This window comes from Rhinolophus ferrumequinum, chromosome 25 (assembly GCF_004115265.2).
Source record: "Rhinolophus ferrumequinum isolate MPI-CBG mRhiFer1 chromosome 25, mRhiFer1_v1.p, whole genome shotgun sequence".
In the NCBI taxonomy this organism is placed as follows: domain Eukaryota; kingdom Metazoa; phylum Chordata; class Mammalia; order Chiroptera; family Rhinolophidae; genus Rhinolophus; species Rhinolophus ferrumequinum.
Genome location: NC_046308.1, coordinates 26297002 through 26322297, shown reverse-complemented (window position 1 = coordinate 26322297; position 25296 = coordinate 26297002). Strand labels below are relative to the sequence as shown.

The following is a 25296-nucleotide window of genomic DNA, read 5'->3' as shown; positions in this document are numbered from 1 at the left end:
AGTAGGCATGGAACCCTGGGTCCAGTTGGGTCTTTTTGAGGGGCAGAAACCCATTAATACGAAGAAGAGTGGAAATGTCGCTTAAGGGAGATTTGTTGGTTGACATTCAGTATGAAAGGCCATGGGATATCTGTGTTCAGTTCTCCATTAGGGGACACATGAGTTAGCCTATTTTATAAGCACGTGTTGGCATTGAGCTGTTATAATCTGATTTAAGAGAGTGAAGACTTATGTCTTCAGTTGTTTCTCAACATTCATCTTCCAAATAGCCTGGTTTATGATAAAGATTGTATATTTGTCCAGAGTAAAATGAGAACTAACCAACCAAAAGACGTGTAGTGATTGTTTCCGAAAGCTAAGTTGATTCTGAAATTATTTTTTGCCTACTGTTTTGTCCTGTTCTAATGAAACAATGAGAGTAGATGGCAGTTCTTATTTTTTTTGTTGTTGTTAATATTCTTACTTGGCAAATTGTTGGCAATCTTACATGGACCATATAGGTGTTTTGCTTCATTTTAAAATATTATTAGTTATTGAAATCCAAAAGTCTGGGAACCATTGCCATAGATTAGATTTAGTAAATTTTCAGTATACAGTTGTTCATATTGGAGTATTACGGCTTCTTTGCTGTTTCTCATGCTAGATGTTTGTCCATCTGTAAGATTTCTGGTGCATCCATATCAAGTAGGGTTCTCTCTGCCACAGTCTTAAGTTGGCTTTCCATCCTTCTCCAGCGGGAATGGAAATGCCTCACTTAGTTTAGGTGCATCTCCATTGTTCCATGTACTGAGGTCGGGAGGTGAGCACCTAAAGAGTCTGTGTGAAAGCTGCTTCTTAGATATTTTATTAGTGCTGCTGTTGGTTATTTTAATCAGTAGTTTGTTTTATTTGCACCCCGAGGCTGTTCAAGGAGAGAATGTAATTCAGATAAACAACATAATACCTGATGTTTTGGAATACCCACACTGCCATCTGGGCCTTTACTCTAGGTGTTCTTACTTATGTTGGCAGGGAAGCTAGGGAGAGAAAAGGGAGATGATTAAGTGCAGTTATGAAATGTTTTAAGTGTAAATTCTTGGAAAGCCCGATACCTAGTTTTCAAATTGGTGATGCTGTTTTCTTTGTAAGCAACGGTTCATTTTTTATAATACTCAGTTTTCATGAGAAGACCTGTCTTTTCCATTGTTTTATGTGTTTCCAATGGTGTTTCCAGAATTCTGTTAGTACCTTACAGATAATTTGACTAAAATAGTGGATGACACTTTCTCAAAGCAAGAAAGTTTGCTAGGGAAATTTCTGATTTCTGTATAATATACAGTAAGGGGGCCTCCTCTCCAAGTTCTTACAATGAAATTGTAAACTAGTCTCCTACTTTTTTTTTTCTTTCCACCTGCCTTTTTTTTTTTTTTTTGAGCGAACACTTACTTTGCTTGCAAACTGAAGTCCTGAACTACATGCTTTTACTTAATTTTTAGAACTAAAATTTTGTTGGTTTTGGATACCTTTGCTGGTTTTCTCCCCCCTTTCCTCTTTTCTTAGTGCAGTCATTTTTGGAGTATGCCAAAGATGAGGCAAAACTACCGTAAGAGGTGCATACAAACTTTTACGTTTTTTTTTCATTTAAACACAACACTGGTAAAATGTTTGTCATAGAATCCTAAAGCTGGAAAAAAATTGTAGGTTTTTTTTATTTTTTTATTTTTTTATTACCTTTTGCAGACAGAACCTACCTAAGCCACACTAATTAGTAAATGTTCTACTTGGCGTTCTCTGGGAAGAAGAACTATATCAATTTAGACCACCAACTATTAATTTTAAAAAATATTTTAAAAATACTTAAATATTTATTAAATATAATATATTAAAATATATTATTTAAAAAATTAAGATCTCTGTCACTTTTAGAAACTTTTATACATCAAAAAAGTTTAAAATTCTATTGTGTATATGTAATCCAGGAGTTAAAGATGTTAGAGAGTTACAAAAGGAGATTTATCTCCCCAGCCATCTTCTTTCCCCACAACTACGTGGAATTTAAATACTCAATACATTTTTGTTGTGTAAGTGCATGAGAAACTGCTTTTTGTGTTGTTAGGCTGCAGATTCCAACTCTACTCATAATCTGTCTCAGAAAATGGGTTGAATGAAGAGATGTTAAAAAATTAAGCAAAGGATCCAACCCACAGTATTCTTATAATTCTAAGACCCAAATTAATCATATGATATTATCTAAAGAATAAAGTTACAACTGTCTTCTAAATCTCACCAAACAAACAAACAAAATGAAACCCCCACGTGTGCCTAGAAGCCAGTGATGACAAATCCTTAAAAGGAGTCTGGCTATGAGGGTATATAGATGTATCAGCATATCAAAATGGATTTTGCAAATCCATTAAGGTATGGCTAGTGTTGTGTACAAAGGCAACATGAGTATAGTGTAATATGAAAAAATTAAGAAATATATCAGGACTTACATATCTAAATGAGAATTGTGTCTTTCAAGAAGTCTGTCACCTTGGGAAGCTGTATAGTTAATTTCACATTGCTGTTATTATTGTGCCAAGAAATTTAGAGTTCTTCGGGGATTGTCTTTACTGGTTATGGCACTTAAAAAAAAAAATTGGTGTCCTTAAAAAAAAGAATTGGTGTTCTTGATTTTTTCCAAAATAGCCATTTATGAATAAATAGGGTGATAATGGAGTTAAGACTACATGGGGTTAAAAATCAGGTATAATTATAAAATAATAGAACGATTTTTATGCCTGGTTTATAGATCAACAATGAAAATAATTAACAAAGGATTTTCAGAAGAGTTTTGCACAGAGAAGCATCAGTGGAATAATGAACCTCTATGTTGGGTCTATCTCTGCTATGGTTTTCCCATAGAGTATGTATGTAGTGTGTGTGCGTCTCCTGGATCAGTATGTCCTTGAATTATTTCTTTCGGCCATCCTGTTTGCTGTGCCCCAATGTAATGCCCCAATGCAGCAGCTGTTGTTTTGTACCTATGCTGCCCAGCAGAGTTGTTCCAGTTAGCTTTGCTTCATTTGTGGGAGACAGGCTAGACCTAAGGTAAAACTGCTTCTCAGCTTCTCCCAGTTGGACTAAAACTTCATGCTATATTGTGCTGTGGTTACAAATATACTTCATCATTTCTTTGAGTTTAACTGCCTATCAAAGTTTTCTGGGGTTCAGATTTTCTTCCTACAGGCCAATGTGTGGTTTTAGTTATCTTTTGATTTATCAATCCAAATGTGGTGATTTTGTACTGACTGTCCAGTAATCTGGGATTGATTTGTATGTCAACTTATGAAGGTGCTTAGAGTCCCATTATCAACACACAGCCGCTGTCCCATGGTGCTCTAGCAGCCTCAAGGAAGCTGGGTCTGACCTAATTCCCATCACCAATTTGAGCAAAGCAGGGGCTCCTACGCAATCTAGACTCCTTCACTTATGTTATGCAGTCAAGTTGAAAGATGGAATAAAAAATACTTGGAAACTAGTATCAGTATATTTCAGGTCTCTGGGAAACTTACAGCTTAGCGGGTAGCATATATAACATAAAAGTCATTGTGACGGGTGGAGGGGTGGTCCAGTGTTCCACCAGCATTGATTCAAGTTTATTTTGCAGCAGAGATTTTTTTTCTTGGATTTCTATTTTTTTCTTATTTTAGTTTCTCCTAAATGTTTGACTGTATACATTAGAATACATTACATGGAAACGAGTTTCTCCTTGCAGTTTTATTTCCTTGTTATTAAAATGAAATCTGAACCAAACCCCATGAGGGTGAGAGTGTTTTGTAATTGCCAGGGAAAATGTGTTTCATTTGGTAAGGTCTGAGCAAAGCACTGGACTTATTAACAACTGTATTAATTTTAGTACCTAACGCTTATCTAGAGCTCTTTTTCATATGTTTTCATATTCCTCCTTTTCATTCTCCTTCAAAGAAGTTTAGCCAAGTGTGTGCCTGGATTTTGATATTTCTGTTCAAGTTCAGCTAGCTCTTAGCAAACTTAAAAATTTTGCTTTTAGCATTTGTTTTGTGGTTACCATAACACTGTTACTTTTTCCCATGAAGCCAATTCCAGTGACAAACTGGAAAATCTACTAAGTGTTAGATTTGTGGCAAGTGTTGACTCCATGATGCTTGCAAAGTAATCCCCTTGAAACTTGCTGCATTTTTTTTTAATTGCCCCCAAATCCCTTTTTAGACTTTCACTGTTTGTGTGTAGCTGTGCTTTTAAATATTCGTAATGCTGCTGTAGGACTCACTGTAGATGCCAGAATTATCTTACTCCACAATTCTTGATTTCCTGTGCTCTAGCAGCAGAAGGAAATAGTCTCCTTGAAAGAGAGCGGAACAGGAACACTTGACTTTTTTTTATACATACCAATACTGTAAATGAACCTACCCACCTCCGCTTGCCCAGACCCTTCTCTTCTGGTGTGTAATTAGGACCACATTGACTCCTATTGCAGCTGGCAGCCCCTCACTGTTGCCTTTTTCTGCTTGTGACCTTTGATCTCAGTGACCTTTCCTGGGGTTTGTCCTAGGCCCTTTTCATTGTGTTGGAGCTGAAGTGGCTCATGTGGAGTTGATTATGTCTCTGCTCACTTGGCCTTTTTGGTGCCATAACTCCCAGTCACTTCCATTTTCTTCTCTACGTTTGACGCTCCACAGCGAAGGGAAGCGCTTTTGCAGGCAGCAGAATCAGTTTGTATGCTTGGCTGCTCCGACTGAGACTCGCAGAGGTGGGGGAGGGGTTGGGAAGTCCGTAGGTGTCAACGTTTTTTAAGTTGTTCTGAATGCCGGCTCGATCATGAAGTGCTCATGAAGTGGGTGCTGTGAAGAGCTGCATTTCATACTGAGGAGTCCGAGTTCTGGTAAGAAGCAGAGAGTACTACGGGTTACTGACGTGGACCTGGGTGTTTGATGTCCTGCAGCTCTGCTTCTATGAGATTTATGTGTTCCTCCTCCTGCCTCCCAGCTATGAGGCAGGTCAGAGAATGCATCACTGTCAATTGCACATGACTGCTTTAAGGGATTCTCTTGTTTCTGAAAGAACCGGGCATACCCCACCCCCACTCCCCCACTAACCAGCTAACTATATGATGGTATATTTGTTGCATCTGGATTTATGATAGCACTTTCTTTGCCTCTCCTTTTCTCACCCTCCTCCTGCCCACTCCTCCAGTAAAATCACTGAAGGATGGATGCCAGCTGTTACTCTCATTTTCCAAGACCCCATGTGGACAGCATGAAGACTGTCACTGATCAAAGGCTTTAGTGATCACGGAGGAGTCAACAGTTAAGGAATGTGTCTAATTATCCTAAACTGTGGTACCTTTGAAAGATACAGGAGTGTGAAATCCAGTGACATTTTAAACCCTTTATAAAAAAATTCTGAGTGTTTGATTCCATCCCTGGAATATAATGTTTTGTCTTTTCCTTTTGTGTTACAAGTTTTAAAATTTTTCAGTAGTGCTGACTATGGGAATTATTTTGAGTGAGGAATTGCTACCCCTTCAAATGTGGTGATTTTTTAAGAATCAGCCTGAAGCTGCCCTCCTCAATAGGGAGCGTCAGGTCCGACTGTCTGCTGTTGCCTCCCAAATCTCTCTTAAGCAATTCAGGCTTCTTTCTGCTCGCCTACAGATATCTTAAGAGTTCCATCCACGTCCAACCCAACTCATTAGCTCCACACCACCCTCAAAACAACAACAACAAACCACAGAAAACCCTGCTGCTTCTCAGGTATTTTCTATCTTAGTAAATGCACGTCATTCACTCAGTCACTTGTCCAAGTCAGAAATCTGCAGCCTTATTTCCTTTATTTATGGCCAAAGCAGTGGGGAAACAGAGAAGCGGACAGATAATAGATTGCAAAGATGTCTAAGAGACGTATTCTTTCCCAGTGCAAGTCATTCAATATCCAAGTACTGTTAAGTCTACCTCTTAAATGTCTTTTAAATATGTCCATGTAAAAAAAATATTTTTAATCATTTTAATGTATCCCCTGCTATTTCTCTAGTACAGGTCCCCATCTTCTTTCACCACAGACTTCTAACCTCTCTACCTACCTCTCTCCAGCCATTCTCCACATTGCAGCCTAAATGATTTTGCAAAAGCACAAGTCTGATCTTGTCCCTTGCCTGCTTAAAAGCCATTAATACTCCCTCCCCTCCGAGGATAAAAGCCAAGCCCTGCAACCTGATTGATACTGTTCTCTATGCTCAAGCTTCCACTCACCCCTGTGGCCTTACCTCTCACTGCTTACTATCTTCCTGTTCTACACTACTCTCCAGCCCATACTTCCTTGCTCCCTCTACCTCTAATTCTGCACACATGCTATTCCTTCTGCTTGAAATACTCAGCTCCCCTTGCTTTCATCCCTGCCTTGCACGCTGCCCCCTACACTTACGTTTGATTCACCTAGTCATTGTTTCCTCTGAGAAGCCTTCCGCCCTCTGAGTCTAGGTTCAGTGACCCGTCTGTTTTTCCCGGAACACCTGTGCTTGCCCTAGTCTGTTGCTCATCTATCCCTCACTCAACTACTTTAATTCCTGAAAATCTTTATTTCCTAAAAGCATTGCCTCTTCGTGAAAACCGTTTCCATTGATTGCCATGGAAAAAAATCATGATGTGTTTTGTCCCAATCAAGGATCGCCAAACAGTTTCACTGGTAGAAAATAAATCAACTAAGCAATAAAAACAAATTTGTATAGGTGATAAGCAATATTTTGAAAGTAAACAAATGCACTTTGTTCCTAAGTACATTGCAGTGAATTTATTGTGCTCAGCAAAGGAGAAAGAAGGCTCGAAGGTGGTGGCTGGTGAAGGAGCGCTGGCGAGGCGGTCCTTCGAAGGTGCGGGGAGGCAGGAAATAGACTTTCAGACAGGAAGTCCTTTTAAGGCACATAGTTACCTTGCCTTCACATTGCACTTAAAAGCAAACTTTCAGTACAGAAACACACCTTTATGGCCAAAGAAAAGCTAAACATGGGAGTGTGCCACAACTGGTGGAAATGGTGCACACGCAGCTCAGAAAATTAGAGAGAATACTGTCCTCCCTCTCACTTGGTATCTGGACGCAAAGCACCATGTTTTGGGTTCATCCAAATGTGGCAGGCTATTCAGATTCTTCATGTTGATATTTTCTGACTAAAATCTAAAATCCGTGGTGTCATGGAAACTGGTGTGTGTACTTTTGCCCGAAGCTGTCATATCAAAGTATGACTTTTTAGTTTCTTTATTTTATTTTATTTTATTGGGGAAGGGGAACAGGACCTTATTGGGGAACAGTGTGTACTTCCAGGACTTTTTTTTTCCCAAGTCAAGTTGTTGTCCTTTCAATCCCAGCTGTGGAGGGTGCCGTTCAGCTTCAAGTTGTTGTACCTTCAGTCCCAGTTGTGGAGGGCGCAGCTCAGCTCCAGGTCCAGCCGCCGTTGCTAGTTGCAGGGGGCACAGCCCACCATCCCCCGCAGGGGTCAAAGCCGCAGCCTTGTGGTTGGGAGCCCACTGGCCCACGTGGGAATCGAACCAGCAGCCTTTGGAGTTAGGAGCATGGAGCTCCAACCACCTGAGCCACGGGGCCGGCCCGACTTTTTAGTTTCTGATTGAAGTTGTTATACTGAATAAAAAGCTGTCCAAAGAGTGGACTCATTTTGCAGGCGCCCTTATGGCGAAAAGTTTAGTCGTCCTGTTTGATAAGTCTATGTTTGAATGTCGCCTTCCCTCACCTGACTGGAAGCCTCGGGAAGGCAGATGTACTATCTGATTTGTTGGTGGCTGAGTTCCCAGGATGGCATGGTGCCTGACACATAGTAGGTATGCACTCAGCACGGTTTGTGGAATGAAAGGTGAATTCCTCTGCTTTTAACGCTTTTAATACTTTTTACCCTCTTATTGTACTTAGGACACTTTATTCTGAAATTCTGTTCACACCTCTTTTCTCAATTAGGCTGCAATAGCCTTGAGTTCAGGAATTATGCCTTCCTCGTCTTCCTTATCTTTGTACCCCTCACAGGATCTTGCCCGAAGTTGATGCCCTATGTATAGAATTAATTGATTGAATGAGTATTTCCTGGAAAAAAGTAGGTTTCTTGGAGAAGTCTTCAGGAAATGAGGTTAGCTTCTTAGCTCAAGTATTCCAATGTTCAGAATGGAGGAAACTTTGAGGAGATTTAAAGTTGAATGTGATTAAGGTCAAGGTAGTTCAATGAGTTAAAAAGGAAGTATTTTGTATGTTTGATTTCCCTAATTGAAATTGTGCTGAATTAATCAGTACTTAAAATAACAACATTTTTAAGTAGACATTTTATTTTTTCTTTAGTTATTATAGAAAACTCTTTTTCCCCCCTCCACAGCTGAGAAATAGCATATTTTGAAATGGATTGAAAATAAAGGGTTTTTTTGTTTGTTTTTTTTTTAGGGATAGTGGCAATAGTTACAAAACAATATAAATGTACTTAATGCCACTTAGGATCAATTTTTTAAAGAAGAAAATGTTTTGTGCAGAATAAGGTTCCTTTAAAAAAAGAAACTAACTTAAAGGATTTTCTGTTTTGAAGAACAATACTGACCCCAAAGCCAAGTTTTTGTTCACAAATTAAGCACAGTTATTCCCTAAGCCTGAAAGAAAACTTTAAGAAAGTTTGATATAGGGTTTAGGGAGGGGATAATTCAGAGAGACAGCTTTGATCATCCTTAGGAAAGCAAAGACTTGCTTCAAAAACAAAGGAATCAAATCTAGAAATTCAGGAAAAGACTTTTCCCAAAGGATTATTCTGGCAGCATGTTGAAAAGAGGTTATAAAAGCATTAAGTTCACCACCTGGACAATAAGTTAAGTAAATGTTAGGGAAGTATTCCCTTTCTTATTACCTTTAGCTTCCCTTTGCCAACAGAAATGCTCCTGAGGCTGGGATGGCATAAGAGTACAGTTTGTTATACAAGACAAATTGCCTTTTGTGGAGATGGGAAGGGAACGCTTAAAGAAAGCCCTATAATTTAGGAAACGCCAGCTATTCTTGAGGAACTTCAGGCCAGGACTCAAGGAACAGCACTCACGGCATGCGAAAGTGGGGAGCCGGGGAGCCGTCCAGAGGTTTTTACAGTGTGGAGGAAAGAGTTATCTCTTGAGTTGTAGTTTTAATGGGGTGCTACACTTAGGAGTTCTAATTTTTAGTACCCTAGTCTTTTTCCTGGAGAGACTGTACTACCAGTTACTTTCTTGGGAGCAAAGTGACCACTAAGCATCTTCTCAGACACTTACATCAGCCCCTCAAGAACTGCAGTGAAAATAAAAGAATTATGTTGGCTCTTAACTTCCTCTGAAGATCTGAACTTCCTCATGGTCATGTTCATTTCTTCTGAGACCAGTGAGTTGGATAAGCCTTGACAGTTATGTTTTTCATACAGGGCATTGATCGGGTTGTTGCCAAAGTCCAACAGTAAGTAAAAACCAAACCAATTTAAACCCAGTGTTTTGTGCTAGTTTACTACCTCCAGTAGTTTAGGGAAGTAGACGTGTATATGTGCTTTATAGACAAGAAAAACATTACAGAAGGGGAATTAAAGTTTTGAAATGAATGGCAGTTGACTATTTTGAATGCCAGCAAATATTGCCAAAAAGTGTCTGTTAGCAGTTTTTGCATACAAATTTTTTTTTAGAGAAATGCATGCTATAAATTAAAATCACACAGTATAACAGTGACCCCTTAACCTACTTTACAATAAATGTTGGGTAAAAAGCAGAGGTTTTTGTGTCCGTGGTATTTTTTGCAGTTGAACGTTCAGATTGACAAGGTTTGATAAATGTGGCCTACAGTGTCCATTCTTTCATTCTTTTTGCAGTTAACTTTTATGTAAATTTAGAATATTAGAAAAATCCTTGGTAGATTAGACAGTGGATGTTGTTTTATGCCCTATCAAATATTTTAATTGCTCAGATTCCTGTTTTATATCCATACTTTGCTTAGCACCATGTAAGGATCTAAACCACTGCTGGTGGGTGGGATTCCCCCCCCACAGGGCAGATGGTGGTCGTTGGAGATAGGGTGGTACATGCTGCCGTCTTTCTGGAAAACAATCGGGCAGTCTATGTATTGAGAGTCTTAAAAATGTTTATATTTCTGGACTCAATAATTCCACTTAAAAAAAATCTATCCTAAGGATGTAATCAGAGTGGTTAAAGATGTATGGACAAAGATATCCGTAGCATCATTATCTGTAATAGCAAAAAAATGTACACGTATATGTGCACATTTATAAAAAAAATATAGCGTAACTATCCGAAAGGGAATGGCAAAGTAAATTAAAGTACATCCAATCAATACAGTATCTATAGCTGTTATAAATTATGTTTATGAATAATTTTAGTAAATAAAGAGATCATTAGATAAATGAATAAAGCAGGACTTAAAACTATTGCATAGGTTATGATTTTAATTCTGAAAATATAAACATATATAGAAAGGATTAGGAAATAAAATATGGATGTGTTATTTAGGTGGTGGAATTGTCACGTTTGCTTTCTTGTTGGTATTTCTTATGTATTCCACATTTTCTGTACTAAATATGTTTTTTTGTCAGTGAGTATTTGTAGAAACATCCTGTTAACAATTTTCTAGTTGTGAAAGTAACATTCATTGTAGAATACGTGGAAAAAAACTTGAATAGTTTGTTTAAAATATCACCTGGCATTATGTTTACCTCATGGGGTGCTTTAAAAAAATTGTAAGTGAGAAAAGCACTAAAGTCTAAAAAAAGACAGTGTGATTTAAATCAGAATTCTATTCCATCTGATATGATTTAAATTAGAATTCTGTTTTTAATTTTTGCATGAGAATATTTGAATGTTATGTGTGATAGAATGAAGGTCAAACAGCCTTTGCCAAGTAATGTGCCAAAGCGATGAGTGGTGGGGTGGGCTGGTGTGCTCTTACCTGGACCTGTTTCTCCGCTGGCCACTACTGCCAGATCAGAAAAGAGGGTGAGACAAGGATGGAATAACAACTTTCACGCAGAGGAAATTAGGGCTGTTGTCTCCCTTGCCAAGGTGGGGTAAGAAAGGCAACATACAGGTTAAAGCCACTGATCTGTGTGTAAGAAGGTGGCAGGAGCCTCGTTCAGTTGTCGTAAACTTGGCTAAACAGATTGTTCATTTGCTAGAGCAATGCAGGGCATATATACTTAGACACACACACACACACACACACACAAATACAAATATACATATATACATTTTATATAATTATGTATTTATATGTAGGTATTAGAAATATATATGTTAAAATTTATAAATATATGTTTTCCAATAACTTAGTCAAATATTGTTTCCTTTTTTGACAAAGATAGTACTTTTTAAAAAATCACATAGCACTGAACAATTTTCCAGTAGTGCTAATGGATATACCCTGATTTATACATCAGTGAACCTTCCTTGTGGTCAGTGATGTTTATTTGGGAGGTTGGACCCAGGTTGCTCTTGGTAGCTGCTGAATATAATTTCAAACTACCTGACCCATGTATCAGTAGAACCCAGGGCCTTGCTGTCCTTACCACAGTTCTCTAACAAACTGAGCAAGCTTGCCGTAGATAAATATAAACCAAGTCAACAGAATTTAGTAAGTGACTGTTAATGTCATAAGTTCTTTCCAACTTCTAAAATCAACTGACAGTGCGTTATGAGTAACCTAATAGAAAGAGAGAATTAAGAAGAGATATCCTTGTGTGCTAATATTTAGGTAGCAATAATGAGCTGTGAAAATTGAAAGGACAGCTGTAAAGTAAGTCAGTAGATCATGTGCTAGGGTTAAAGTTGACTCAGGAATTTGTTTCACTGCTTTTCAATAAATAAATAGTTGAGGAAAGATTTGGCAAAAGGAAGAAACTCCTTGTCCTCATTCTCTCAGGAAAGTGGCTCCTGTTAACAAGTTATTTGAATGTTTACTTTGCTGTGACTGCTTAGCGGTGGTGTGTCAGTTCTTACCCTTGAACCAAGTGAGAATTCAAATAAACCAAAAACAAAGTTTTCACACAGCTGGTCCCTTCTTCCAATGAGTGGTCCCAAAATATCCTCTCCAGTTTTTAAAGACGTCAGCAGAAAAAGTGTAAAAGGCAGCCCGTGATCTGTCAAGTCTGTGATCGAGATAAAGTTGAATTTGCTCTGTGTAGATTTTGGAGTACTTGGCATAGAGAAGTAAGCAGATACTGGGAGGTAATTATTTGATTTATTCAGAGCCATCCATACATAGGTGCCTTGCTTTGTATTACTACCCACCTCTGTCAGTGGTTAGAATTAGCCTTTCTTTGCATACATGAATATGCACATGAAATTCTCATTTCTGAAATGTTATTACTGTAGCTCTGTCATTACATTTTGTTGTATTCCATAGTCACAGATTTCTGTGTCCAACCCTGGCCAAGCAGGAATGTGGGGAGAATTTGCAGACATAATGACCATTCTTTGGATCCTGAGCCTAGCATAGTGCCTGGCATATAATAGGCACCTACTATATTGTATTTTTGGTGATTCTTAAAATCATACATATGAATGAATAAAAAAATATAGCTAGATTATACTGAATCCAGACGAGATGACAGTTCTATTTTTTTTTTAAATAAATTTTATTGGGGAGTAGTGTGTTTCTGTAGGACCCATCAGCTTCAAGTTATTGTCCTTCAATCTAGTTGTGGAGGACACAGCTCATCTCCAAGTCCAGTTGCTGCAGATGGCATAGCCCACCATCCCATGTGGGAATTGAACCGGCAACCTTGTTGTTTCAGAGCTCGCACTCTAACCAACTGAGCCATCAGGCTGCCCCAGACAGTTCTCATTAAATACTACTCTTTAAGGTACTTCTGGGAATTGCATTATGTTAAGGTCTTCCTTTCATGTTAAGAAACATCTATTATTAACACCTATTTTTTGCTAGGTGTTAGAATTTACAAAGTTGAATATGTCACTCTTGTCTTCAAAGAGGACATAGTTATATAACCAGATCCACTGCAGAACAGAGTAATGAGTGCAGTGGTAGATAGGTGTCCAAGGTGTAGAGGGAGCACAGAGAAGAAAGAATGAACCTTATCTGGAGGATGGCATGGATGTTAATTTTGCTTTTCATCTTGTTCATCATCCCTCTCTTCCACTAGTATGTAAGGTATACATTTTTTTGTTATTTTTTATTTATATGTTTTTAAATTGCTGTATATCCCCAGCTCGTAGAATAATACCTAGCATATAATAAGCATTAAATAAATATTTATTGTCTGATGATTTTCCTTCCTAAAGGAATTTACCAATTATATTTCCACCAACAATATATCATAGTGATTTTTACTCACATCCTTACCACTGCTGAGTTTTGTGAAATATTTTTAGCTTTGCTAAATTGTTATACTCTCTATATATTTTTTAAAAACCCACAAAAACAAACCTTCCCTTGACTGCCATTCGTCTCTAGTAGCTTTCCCTATTTTTCTGCTGCCTTTGGATAGCAAAACGCTGCTTTCTTCGCATCCTCCCTTCCCATTCTATCATAAACCAATCATCAGTCTCTGTTTCTTCTCCATTGAAATCACTCTTGTCAATATCACCAGTGAACTTCATTATGCTTTTCTGATGGTGTCTCATCTTACTCTACTTCGCAGCAGTGTTCGAGAGAGTTAATGACACTTCTAGAAATATTTTTCATTTTTCTCCCTGGAATGCAACATGTTCCTGGATTTCTTCCAATTTCATTGATGACTTCTTCTCAGTCTCCATTGTTCCTTCCTCCTTCCCTATTCAGTCTCTGAAGGTTGGAGGGTCCAGAGTTCCTACCTGGTCTCTCTTCTCCTCTCTCATTTTCCTTAGAGAGAGCTCATACAATGCCATGGCTTTACTAGTCTAACATCTGCACTTCCAGCTCTGACTTCTCCCCACAGCTCCAGACTCCTATATGTAATGTTGACTTGGCAGTAGTACTTGGATGCCTAATTGGCATTTCAGATTTACCTTGGCCAAAACAGCACTGTTTACCTCCTCTTTAGTGTCTCCCTCTCTTCTGTCTTCCCCGTTTCGGTAAACACAGCTATCATTTATCCTCCTCCACCAAAACTCAAGTTATCCTTAACACATCTCTTTATCTCACAATCTATATTCCAGCCTTCGGCAAATTTTGTTGGTTCTCACTTTAGAATATGGTCTGAATTCAATTTCTTTTCACCACCTCCACTGTTGACTCACTGGTCTAAGACAGCACGTGCTCATCTGTCTCCTGAGTGATTACACTACCTCGACTTAGTCTCCCTCTTCCATTCCCACCCCACTTCAGTGTAGTCCCCACCAGCCAGTAATCTTTTTAAAGCACAAATGAGATTCCATCACTCGCTTTCTCTAAGTCCTCTAAGGACTTGCTATTACATTGAGAATAAATTCCAAAATATTTTTTAAATTTATTTTTCTAATTAGAGTGGACATATAGTATTAGTTTAGGTGTATAACATAGCAATTAGACATTTATATACCTTATGAAGTGATCACCCCATTAAATCTAGGACCCATCTGATACCATACATAGTTATTACACTATTACCGACTATATTCTCTATGCTGTACTTTACATCCCCATGACTATTTTCATAACTAGCAAGTTGTACTTCCCTTTCACCTTTTCACCCAATTCCAAAATCTTTAGCATGGCCTTTGAAGCTGGGTAGGATCTGGCCCAGCTTTCCTCTGTGCTCTTTTTCTCTCTCACCACACAGTGGTCTTTGGATGTTCTGCCCACATGCCAAGCTCCGTCCCAACACAGGCCTGCATTTGGTACTCGCTGTTTGACCAATCCATGAGCCTGCATCCCCCATCTGAAAAAAGGGAAGAAAACCAGTAGTTCCTATCTCATGGAATTGTTGTGAAGATGAAGTTAATACATTAAAAGCGCTGAAATGGTGTCTGGCACATACTAAGCACTATAAATTAGCTATTATTTTGTTGTTTTTGTTACTGTTTCTGTTTTAAGCAATGTAGAGAAAGAATGCCTTTTGTGTTGTGTCGTAGATGCTTGTGGGATGTACAAACAAATGCACTACAGTCTGTTAAATGGATTGATTTGGAATAATGGATTTGGTTATAAGAGGCATTCTCGTACCTTGGAAGAAGGAGCAAAACTTCTAACAGTAACTTGGTGTCTAGAGATTAGTTTGTGAATTGGGAAAATACGGATCGTTAAGTTCCTTGTATTTGACACACTCTGTCCAGAGCTTTCCGCATAGATGGCAGCCGTCACGCTCACAACTCTACTGGCCACTCAGATTAGAGTTCCACTGTTCTTGTGATTTAGATTTTCTTTTCTTTGAATGTCTTTTAGTGAGCCGAGGCCTGGGTTTTGCTCTGGAAGTCGGTCCTGCCCACTTCTGTAATCTGGCGCTATGCATCCACATCCTGGACCCTTACAGACACCGTTGTATGTGACTCTTTGGATTCTGTGCTCTTCTGTGAGTTCAGGTAAGAGGCGAAGAATAGTAGTGTTTTCGCTGAAGCTTTCCCTCATCTTAGTCTTATAAGAAACAAAGTTCGACTTCAATATTTTGCGGGCGGTTATGGTTTCTAAAGACGTGTAGGATTGTTTGACCAGCTGAATGGTTTTGAAACTGATTAATTTGGGATCTCTTAGCAGTGCTTCTTGGGCTTTAGCAGGCTTTCCCATGGTTGTCCTTGTAATTTATTCCTTTTGTTGCCTTAAAAATACATATTCTCTGATTGTGCTTTTTTCAGTAAGATGATGTGTTTCAAATTTCTGAATTTGGAAATTATAACAGGAATAAAATGCTGACTACATACCACCAAAGAGACATGTTAGAGTCAGCATGTGACAGCGCTCAACTTGGAGTGCGAGAACTTGGTTCAAATCCCAGGTCTCTCATGACCTTGCCTAATTTATCATCTAACTCTTTGCGCTACTGAAAAGCTTAAATGTGTTTATTGTTAAATGTGTATAAGCCTGACCCTAATCCGTGGCCCACATGCATTTCTTTTCATTTTAGATTTGGGTAAAAATTTATATATAAGTATATACAAATACAATGATGTTTATTCATTAAGTAATAGGTATTTATTTTCTCTGTTGAAAATACAGTATAACTATATTATACTCAGTAAGGGAAGAATTGATTTAATGGCTTTGTTTCTCTTTTTGTTTTGCTAAACAACAACCTCAGATTTAGTCAAGCAAGGCACTTCCCTTAATCTTCATTTCTAATAAAATACCTGTAAAAATAGATTTAATAATTTATTGGTTTTTCTAAAAATGTATTTTATTCTGGCATATTAACAGCATTCCTGTTCTCCGCCCTCTTTTTTGGGTGGAAGTGAGGGCTCTGTTTTGATATTTAAATGTAAGAACCCTCCTTCCCCAAGTTCCTGGAGGACTTGACATAAGAAATGAAACTATTCCAAACACCAAATAAAAATAGTAAGAGTGATACTCTATTTAGCCTTATATACACAAAAGGACAGACTTTGTAGTTCTGTGTGGCTTTCTAACTTTCTACTTCTGCTTTCTTAAAAGCTGAACATTATTTTATATTAAAGGGAAGTAGAAGTACCAGAGCCTTATTTGTAAAATAACTTGCCCTTAAAGTCAAATCCTGTTGGTAACACGGGAGAGAATTCTTTTTATTTTGAAAGTCATCTCTACTTTTTCAGATTTTTAACTTCCATTTCTTAAAAGCTACTTCATTAAAAGAGCAGTTTGCCATTTCTCATTTGTTTGAGTTATAGCATAAGGATTCGCATCTGTTCTATCCTAATTGTCAAGTCCCAGGTTAACATGTTGCCTTTTTCTTCCAAAAATGGGCTTACAAGACCTCCTAGAACTTTTGCCGTAAGAACCATAACATTCATAGATAAAGTAAGGGATTGCGTTTAGATTCAGATGAAATGTGTTTAATGTACTCTCCTTTGTCTTTCCCCTTCTCTCCCATTCTTCCCGCCCTTGGTACACGGGAAATGTTCCTTTGTAGACTTGGCACCTTATTTTATCTCTGAGCCACTGTCTGCTGTCCAGAAACTTGGTGGGCCTGTGGTCCTCCATTGTTCTGCTAAACCCACCACCGCTCATATCACATGGCTGCACAATGGACAGCGATTGGATAGAAACTTGGAACAGATTAAGATTCATCGGGGGACTCTGACTATTCTTTCTCTTAACCCCTCCCTTTCGGGTTACTACCAATGCGTTGCCAACAACAGCATCGGTGCAGTTGTGAGTAGCCCTGCAACAGTATCCACTGCAGGTGAGTTTCATTTTGTTCTGTCGTTTATGGTTTTCCCTGAAATCACTGTTGGTACTTGCATTTTTGAATAGTGGGAGCATGGGTTTTGGAGGAAGACACACAGTTCTCATCCCAGTCTTGACTCTTGCTGTGTGTTTAACTTGGGGAAATGTACTTGAACCTCTGTGTGCCTAGCCAAGTGCCTTCATCTCTAATGAAGGTATGGAAGTGATTTTTTTCACAGTTAGGACAGTTTTCTAATGTGAATTCTGAATTTGTGAATATTTGAAAGTCCTTAATATGAGCAGCAACAGAAAAGCTATTGTCTACTTTAACACTCAGTTATTTTATGCAGTTCTTTATCTTTCACATCTAGTTGTTTTATTTGCCTTGATTACTGAGTGATATTAATTTATTTAATTGAAACCAGGCTAAAGAAACAGGAAAATAATAACTGACTGTAAAGAAAGGAATGTGGAGTATTGAATTTAGGGAAAATCTGGAATGCGTGGTGTTCTTAGTACGTTCGAGCCATCTGCCTTTCAAATGGTGATGGCTTCCAGTAATGGAAACCGTCTTTGCAAGGGCACCCCTATTTACAGAACAAGTCTGGATTCCCCAGCAGTAGTGAGTTTGTCATAACTGCGAAGAGTAAATGTTTTTGTACAGCTGTGACCCATGGACAGCTCCAAAACATACAACTGGAGGGCTGAATTCCTAGCGGCAGGCTGCTGAATGCTTTCAGCTTTGGAGATAATAGAGCCCTTCCATGCAGGCTCCATCTGTAGTAAACTTAACCTGAGAGGAACTAAGTTAGTCTATTCAGATAATTCAAACAATATATGGCTTTGTTTTTAGATGTCCTGGGTTTACTCCTGTAAACCATTTTATTGCAATATGAGTAGCGACACACAGAATGATGATACATAGGGTAAGTCGGTTTTGATGAGGAGCTGGATTGAAAAGGATTGATCTCCACAGATTGGGAGCAATTATGCTTTGTGCTGTGTTTCCCCGAAAATAAGACCGGGTCTTATATTAATTTTTGCTCCAAAACATGCATTAGGACTTATATTCAGAGGATGTCATCCTGAAAAATCTTGCTAGGGCTTATTTTCCGGTTAGGTCTTATTTTCGGGGAAATGCGGTAGTTCTCCCTAATGCTTCAAGAGCAGTTTGCTTTTTTGTCGTCTTCTGGAAAGGGGTGTCATGACTTAGCTCCAGCCCTCTGCCATGCGCCTCCACCCCCACTCCTTTCTGAGATAAAAACATCGTGCTCCGCTATGAACTGGGATTGGCTGCCACAAAGGGCCGTGTTGCAGATGTTGTTTCTAGTTTTTAAATTTCCTTTGGGAAAGAGAGTTCAAATTTACATTTATTTACTTATCTATTTATTTATTTATTTTAGTTCTTGCTGATTTTGGTTCATCAACAAAGCATGTTATTACAGCAGAAGAAAAAAGTACTGGTTTTATTGGCTGCAAGGTACCAGATAGTAACCCTAAAGCTGAGGTGCGCTATAAAATCCGAGGAAAGTGGCTGAGACATTCCACAGGTGAGAGTTTTTATGAAAAGCCATTGGCACCCGCAGGTCAAATGTTCATTAAACAGTCAACTATTAAGCTCTGTGTGCTGGGGACTGTGGCTACAAAAATACATCAGATACGTGGTCTCTACTCACAGAAGTCAAGTGGAAAAGACTAGAACAAATGGTTACACTGTAGAAATGATTATATTTCATACTCCCAGGGCTCACCCCCTGGACTCATTCAGGTCTCTACTCAGATGGACCTTCTTCTGAGAAGACTGCCCTCAGGGCCTTTTCTAAAATAATACGCCCTGTTACTGTCTGTCCCCTGTATTCAGCTTCTTGTTTTTTCTTTTTTCCCCCTATAGCATTGTTTTACAAATATTTTTGTTTGCTGGTTTGTTATTTACCCCTTTCTCTGCCACCCCCACTCTCCACACTGGAATGTCAGCTGCGTGAGTGCAGGGCCTTTTCCTGCTGTCTTCATTGCTTATCACTTGTTGAGGAAAAAAAAAAAAAAATGAATGAATGAACAGACACGACTGAATGCTGGGTGACCAGTGCTGTAGGTGTAGGTTTGTCCCAGGTGGTAGCTCTGGTTATTGTACCTTTGTCTAAATGTGCTTCTCCGCTTTCAGTGTACCCAGCCAGTGATCTGTTGTCAATTGTTTCTGAAGGGCTTGATTTTGTTAATCTAGTACGATGGACTTTTTTTGCCTTGACTTTCCCTTTCCTTCGTTTAATGAATTTTCTCCAATTGCTCATTGGCTGCTGGTCTTATATCTAACTTTAAAGCATAACTATCAACCTTGATTAGTTTTAATGGGTGTCTTTCATAAAGAGAGAGGCCTAACTGTGTTCCCTTTCTTCCTCAGAGAATTACTTAATCCTTCCATCAGGAAATCTTCAGATTTTGAATGTATCCTTAGAGGACAAGGGATCATATAAATGTGCAGCCTTTAATCCTGTCACACATGAATTGAAAGTCGAACCCATTGGCCGAAAGCTCCTTGTGAGTCGTAAGTATTTGGGAGGGTAATGGTGACGAGGAGGCGTCCTCACAAGCATTCCTCATAGAAAGTTGAGAGTTGAGTTTTTTTCTAGATCCTTTTTAGCATAAGAAATTAGTATTATAAAAATTAAATACATACATGTGTTATAGAATAGTACTGTACAGGTTTTAAAAATGTAATGATTCTTTAGCAGAGAACTTTGGTCAAGATCACAGATTGGAATACATATGGAAAACTGCCCTTTGCTCAAATAAAAAGAAATTATAGAGAAAATATAACTTTATATCAGTGGTGACCAAGTGGGTGGCTAACTGAATTATGAAAAAAACATGTATCTGTTCTCTTTCAGATTGATAAATTATAAGCTGAGTTTTAGATTATGGTAGTTGAGTCGAGGTGGCACCAATAGCCAAAGCTCAATCAAGTGGTAGTTCCTGGTCTTGTTGAGAATTCTCCCTTTCTAAACTGCTAATTCGGATGTAGCCTAAAGGATCACCAACTCATTTAATTCTAATTCTCAACTAAAAATGATTTAGCTGCCCTGTAGGACCTTGTAGTGTAAAGAAGAATAAATGGGAAGGTGGACAAGCTCACAAATTTGCTAAGGAAGCGATTGGACTTGAAAACTTAATGGTAATTTTTTTGTTTTCTCTTTTTTTCCCCAGCCCCTTCTTCAGATGATTTTCACATTCTCCACCCCACCCTTTCACAGGCATTAGCTGTGCTTTCTCAGAGCCCTGTAACCCTGGAGTGTGTGGTGAGCGGGGTCCCAGCTTCTCAAGTGCACTGGCTGAAGGATGGTCAGGACGCTATGGCGGGAAGCAATTGGAGGAGGATGTATTCTCATCTTGCCACAGATAGCATCGAGCCAGTGGACTCTGGGAACTACTCGTGTATGGTGGGAAGCAAGTCTGGAGACATAAAACACGTCACTTACATGGTTACTGTACTTGGTAAGATGGCACTCAACATATTGTTTTAAGGTCAGCCTATTTTTCTGGTCTAACTGATGTTTGAATGGAAGATCTGTTTGTGAACTGTGAATGAAATAGACCAGGAATATCTACACCAGTAGACAGAGCAAGCTTCATTTTCCTAAAGGACTGCTGAATTAGGCAGTATTTCTAGGGGTCGTGGAGCATTTCACCTGGGACGTTCTTGGGACCCTCACCCCAACCTGGTTATGTAGTGCAGAGCTTGCTTGCTCTTCCTTAAATGACACGGAGGAAAGACTGGAATTCTGGAATTCGGTAGGATAGAAGATTCTGGGCTGTGTCAGGTGTAGTATCCCGTAGTAAGCAGTAACTAAGGCAGAGTACTGACTAGAAAATATCACTTCAGAAAGAAATCTATTTCTTTGATTTTTTTCCTTTTGGAATGCTTTCACTATACCTGGCGCACAAAATCTGCATTATTTTCACATTTCTCTGTATACTCTCTAGCTCCAAGCTGTTCCTTTCTTTTCTTCCAGCTACCTATCTCACTATCGTGTGCAGCGCCAGAAAGTGTTTTCCTTTCTCAAACCAGGTTTTCATGAAAACCAGAAAAAAATAGGTAGTAAGTGGTTTCATTGTTAACACAGTTTTTGTAAGCCTGCTTATGTTAATTGCAACAAGGGCCTGATGTAGGTTACACTGGAATTAATGTAAGTGTATGGCAAGTGGGCTTTAAAGTTTAATGATCATTAGGACTAGATTAATATGCATAATCATTTAATTTGGGCATATGTTATAAACGTCGATAAATGATGTGCTTTGTCTAGGGAAAAACTCACTTGGTGGATGTTAAAGGAAGTTTGCCCGTAACGTATACGTATACACGTAACCTCAATACTGACCATAAAAAGAATTTAACTTCTGAATAAGCATTCTGCTGTTTTGGCTCTTGTTTAGTGTGAAATCCGGGAAACTATTACTTTATTTCAAACAAGTAACCTGAAACTAATGCTAAGAGAAGCCCAACATTAGAAACTCTGTGTGTGTGCATGTGTGTATTTGTGTGTGTGTTGAGGGAGTCAAGTGGGTGGGGAGACCTATTAAAAAGAGATTATAACATATTAGTAACATATGGTTTACCCTATTAGAGGACAGTTAAAATGCATTTCTAGTTTTTTCTTGACCATAGCAGATGGGAGAATGTGATTGAACAATACAATTTGGTTTTAACTAGTTACTGGCAGAGAGAAGATTTTACATGACTCATGTGATAATATGTATGTTTTGTTTTCAGAACATGCGTCAATTTCTAAAGGACTGCGGGATCAGACAGTGTCTCTGGGTGCCACAGTACAATTTACTTGCGAGGTTCATGGGAACCCAGCCCCCAACTGTACCTGGCTTCATAACGCACAGCCTGTTTATCCTTCCGCACGACATCTACCTGCAGGAACTGGACTGAAAATCACTGGTGTTACCATAGAAGACTCTGGGCTGTATCAGTGTGTAGCAGATAATGGGATTGGATTTATGCAGTCTACTGGGAGACTTGAAATTGAAAAAGGTAGGCCATGTAATTATAGTAAATTTTAGTTTGTAGATAGGCTTTTGTTGTGGTTAAAATTTAAAGGGAATGATCCTCTCACCATAACAGAACTGTGTTCATGTTTCATAGTCCTTTCTAGTTGCAGGTAGGTATTTCCATGAAGAGGCAGCTTTATTTAATCAAGCTCTTTAAATCATTTTGAAAAATATTTTTCAACAAATACAATATAGTTTAAAAGGTACATGGTAAAAGTCTCTCACTTCTATTCCCTAGCCAGCCAGATTTCTCTAGAAGTAATGAGTTGTATCAATGTTTTGAATATTCTTGTATGTACATGCACAGTTACACACAACATATGTGTATATGTGTTTAATAACAATATCTTTTTTTTTACATAGTGGTAACATTTTTTACCTTGAATTTTTCACTTAACATATCTCTTGGATACCTTTACCTATGGCACATTAAAGAGTATTTTCATTCCTTTTTAAAAATGGCTGCTTGTTAATATTCCATTATAGAGTTGTAATGATTTGACCAGTACCTTATTGATGGCTGTTTCTAATGTTTTGCTTTTATAAGGAGCTCTACAATGATGTCCTTCTACATAGATTATTTTGCACATGTGTGAATGTCTGTAAAATAAATCCCTAGAAATGAACTTGCTTAATAAAAGCATATTTGCATTGGTAATTTTGATCACTGAGTTGGTCTCCAAAACTGTGACCAGTGTACATTCCCACCAGCAATATATAACTGCCCGTTTCCTCATATCCTCACCAAGGCAGAGTGTTGTCAATTTTTTTTTTAATATTTGCTAGTCTGATAGGTTAAAAAAAAAGTACCTTTTGATCTGTATTTTATTATGAGTGAAGTTGGGACTCTTTTCATGTGTCTAGGAGTCATTTGAACTTGCTCTCCTGTGTATTCATTGTTCATTGTCTTTTGTCCATTTTAAAAATTAGGTTTGTTGTTTTCTTGATTGATAGTTCTTTATATAGTAGGAAAATCAATCTTTTGTCTACGAGTTATAAATACTTCAAATTTCAAAGAATCAGTATGATACAAATCAGTTCTCTGACCTTGGTGCAATTAATTTAGAAGTTAATAAATATTTTTTAATCAGCATATATTTGGAAATTTAAAATTATACTTCTCAATAGCTGGATCAAAAATGTCATAATGGAAATTTAAAATACTTTGAATGATAATGAAAGTGCCACAGATCAAATAGTGTGGGATATAGCAAAAATGGAACTTAGAAGGCAATTTATAGCCTAAATCCTTATAAAAGAAAATTAATACGACTGAAAATTAGTGAGCTAAGTAAAACAATAGAATAGATTTTAAGAAAGCAGAAGAAAGGAGATAATAAAGATCAGGGCAGAAATCAAATAAATAGAAAATGAAGATAAAATAGAGAGGCTCAGTACAGGCGTGCCTCGTTTTATTGTACTTCGCTTTACTGAACAAATGTTGTTTTTTTCCACAAATTGAAAGTAAGACCCTTCACCAGGAAAAGATCACGACTTGCTTTATTGTGATACTGGCTTTATTGTGGTGATCTGTGACTGAGCCCACAGTACCTCTGAGGCATGCCTGTAAAGATAAAAGTTGGTTCTTTGTAAAGTCTAATAAAATGGAAAAATCTTTGGCAAAATACAAATAAACAATATTAGCAGTGAAAAGTCCAAGTCTTGTAGAGATTAAAAATAGTTAAGACTGTGATAAACTTTATGCCAATAGTTTACATATGTAGACAGAAATGGACAAATTGTTAGGAAAACTATAACTTAGTAAGGCTGACTTAAAGAAATAAAAACAGACCATTCCAAATATTACAGACTCTTCAGAGAAAAGAAAAAAAAAAAGGAACTCTAGTTGGTATAATTTTGATTCCAAAATCACCAAAAAATGGTATGAGAAAGGAAAATCGAAAACCAGTCTCATTTATGAACATATATGCCAAAATCCTAGATAAAATATTAACAAGCAATCAATATATAGAAAAGGAAATACATCTTGACTAAGGAGTTATCCCAGGAATCAATCAGAAAATTTAAAGTGTCATTCATTCCATTTATTGAATAAAGAAGAAAAACAATGAATATCTCAATAGAAGCAGGAAAACATTTGTCATAATTCAGTATCCATGTTAGACACTTAGAAAAACAGAAAGTTAGAGGGGAACTTTCTTAACTTGATAAAGAGTATCTAACAAAAACTTATAGGAGACATCACTTTTAACAGTGAAATGTTAGAAGCATTCCCTTTAAAACCTTTCATTTATCATCATACTGGAGATTCTAAACCAGCACAGAACAACAAGAAAAAGAGATAAAATAATGTAAGGATAAGAAAAAAACCCACCAAATTGTGATTAATTTGCAGCTCCTATGATTGTCGACACGGATAATCTTCAATCGTTTGCTAGCAAATTATCAGAAATAATAAGAGCATTTAGCAAATGGCTAGATGAAGACCAATAAACAAAAATTTGTTGCCTTTCTGTATACCAATGTATTAGCTAGGTTCCTCCAGAGAAACAAAACCAACAGAATATATAAAATAAACATAAGGGAAATTTGGTACAGGAATTGGCTCACACAGTTATGGCGGTCGTGAAGTTCACGGTCTGTCCTCTGTAAACTGGAGGAGGAAAGCCGGTGGTGTCATTCAGTTGCGGGGATCATGTGCTGATGGTGTAAGTTTTGACCTAAGTCCAAAAACCCGAGAACCAAGAGCACTAATGTCCAATGTCCAAGGACAGGAGAAGGCGGATGGCTCAGTTCAAACAAAGAGAAAATTTGCCCTTCCTCCGCAATTGTGTTCTACTGGGCCCTCAAGAGATTGGATGGTGCCCACCCACTTTGGGGAGGGCCATTGCTGTATGCAATTCGCCAATTTAAGTGCTAATCTTTTCTAGGAGCACCCTCACAGACACACCCAGTTATCTGGGCATCACTTACCTAGTCAGGTTGACGCATAAATTTAACCATTACAACCAGCAACAA

General features: G+C 38.1%; 1 protein-coding gene across 7 annotated transcripts in view; it reads left to right on the top strand.

Moving 5' to 3' along the window:
- CDON (cell adhesion associated, oncogene regulated) overlaps positions 1-25296 on the top strand; it is a 91946-nt gene that overhangs the window by 17973 nt on the left and 48677 nt on the right. For all 7 annotated transcript variants that reach the window (XM_033098002.1, XM_033098003.1, XM_033098000.1 and 4 more), the window contains exons 2-7: positions 15355-15491; positions 17009-17281; positions 18669-18815; positions 19664-19807; positions 20467-20754; positions 22031-22300. In XM_033098002.1, the coding sequence (XP_032953893.1) occupies positions 15416-15491; positions 17009-17281; positions 18669-18815; positions 19664-19807; positions 20467-20754; positions 22031-22300 (1198 nt within the window). In that variant the 5' untranslated portion in view covers positions 15355-15415. The remainder of the gene's footprint in view (positions 1-15354; positions 15492-17008; positions 17282-18668; positions 18816-19663; positions 19808-20466; positions 20755-22030; positions 22301-25296) is intronic.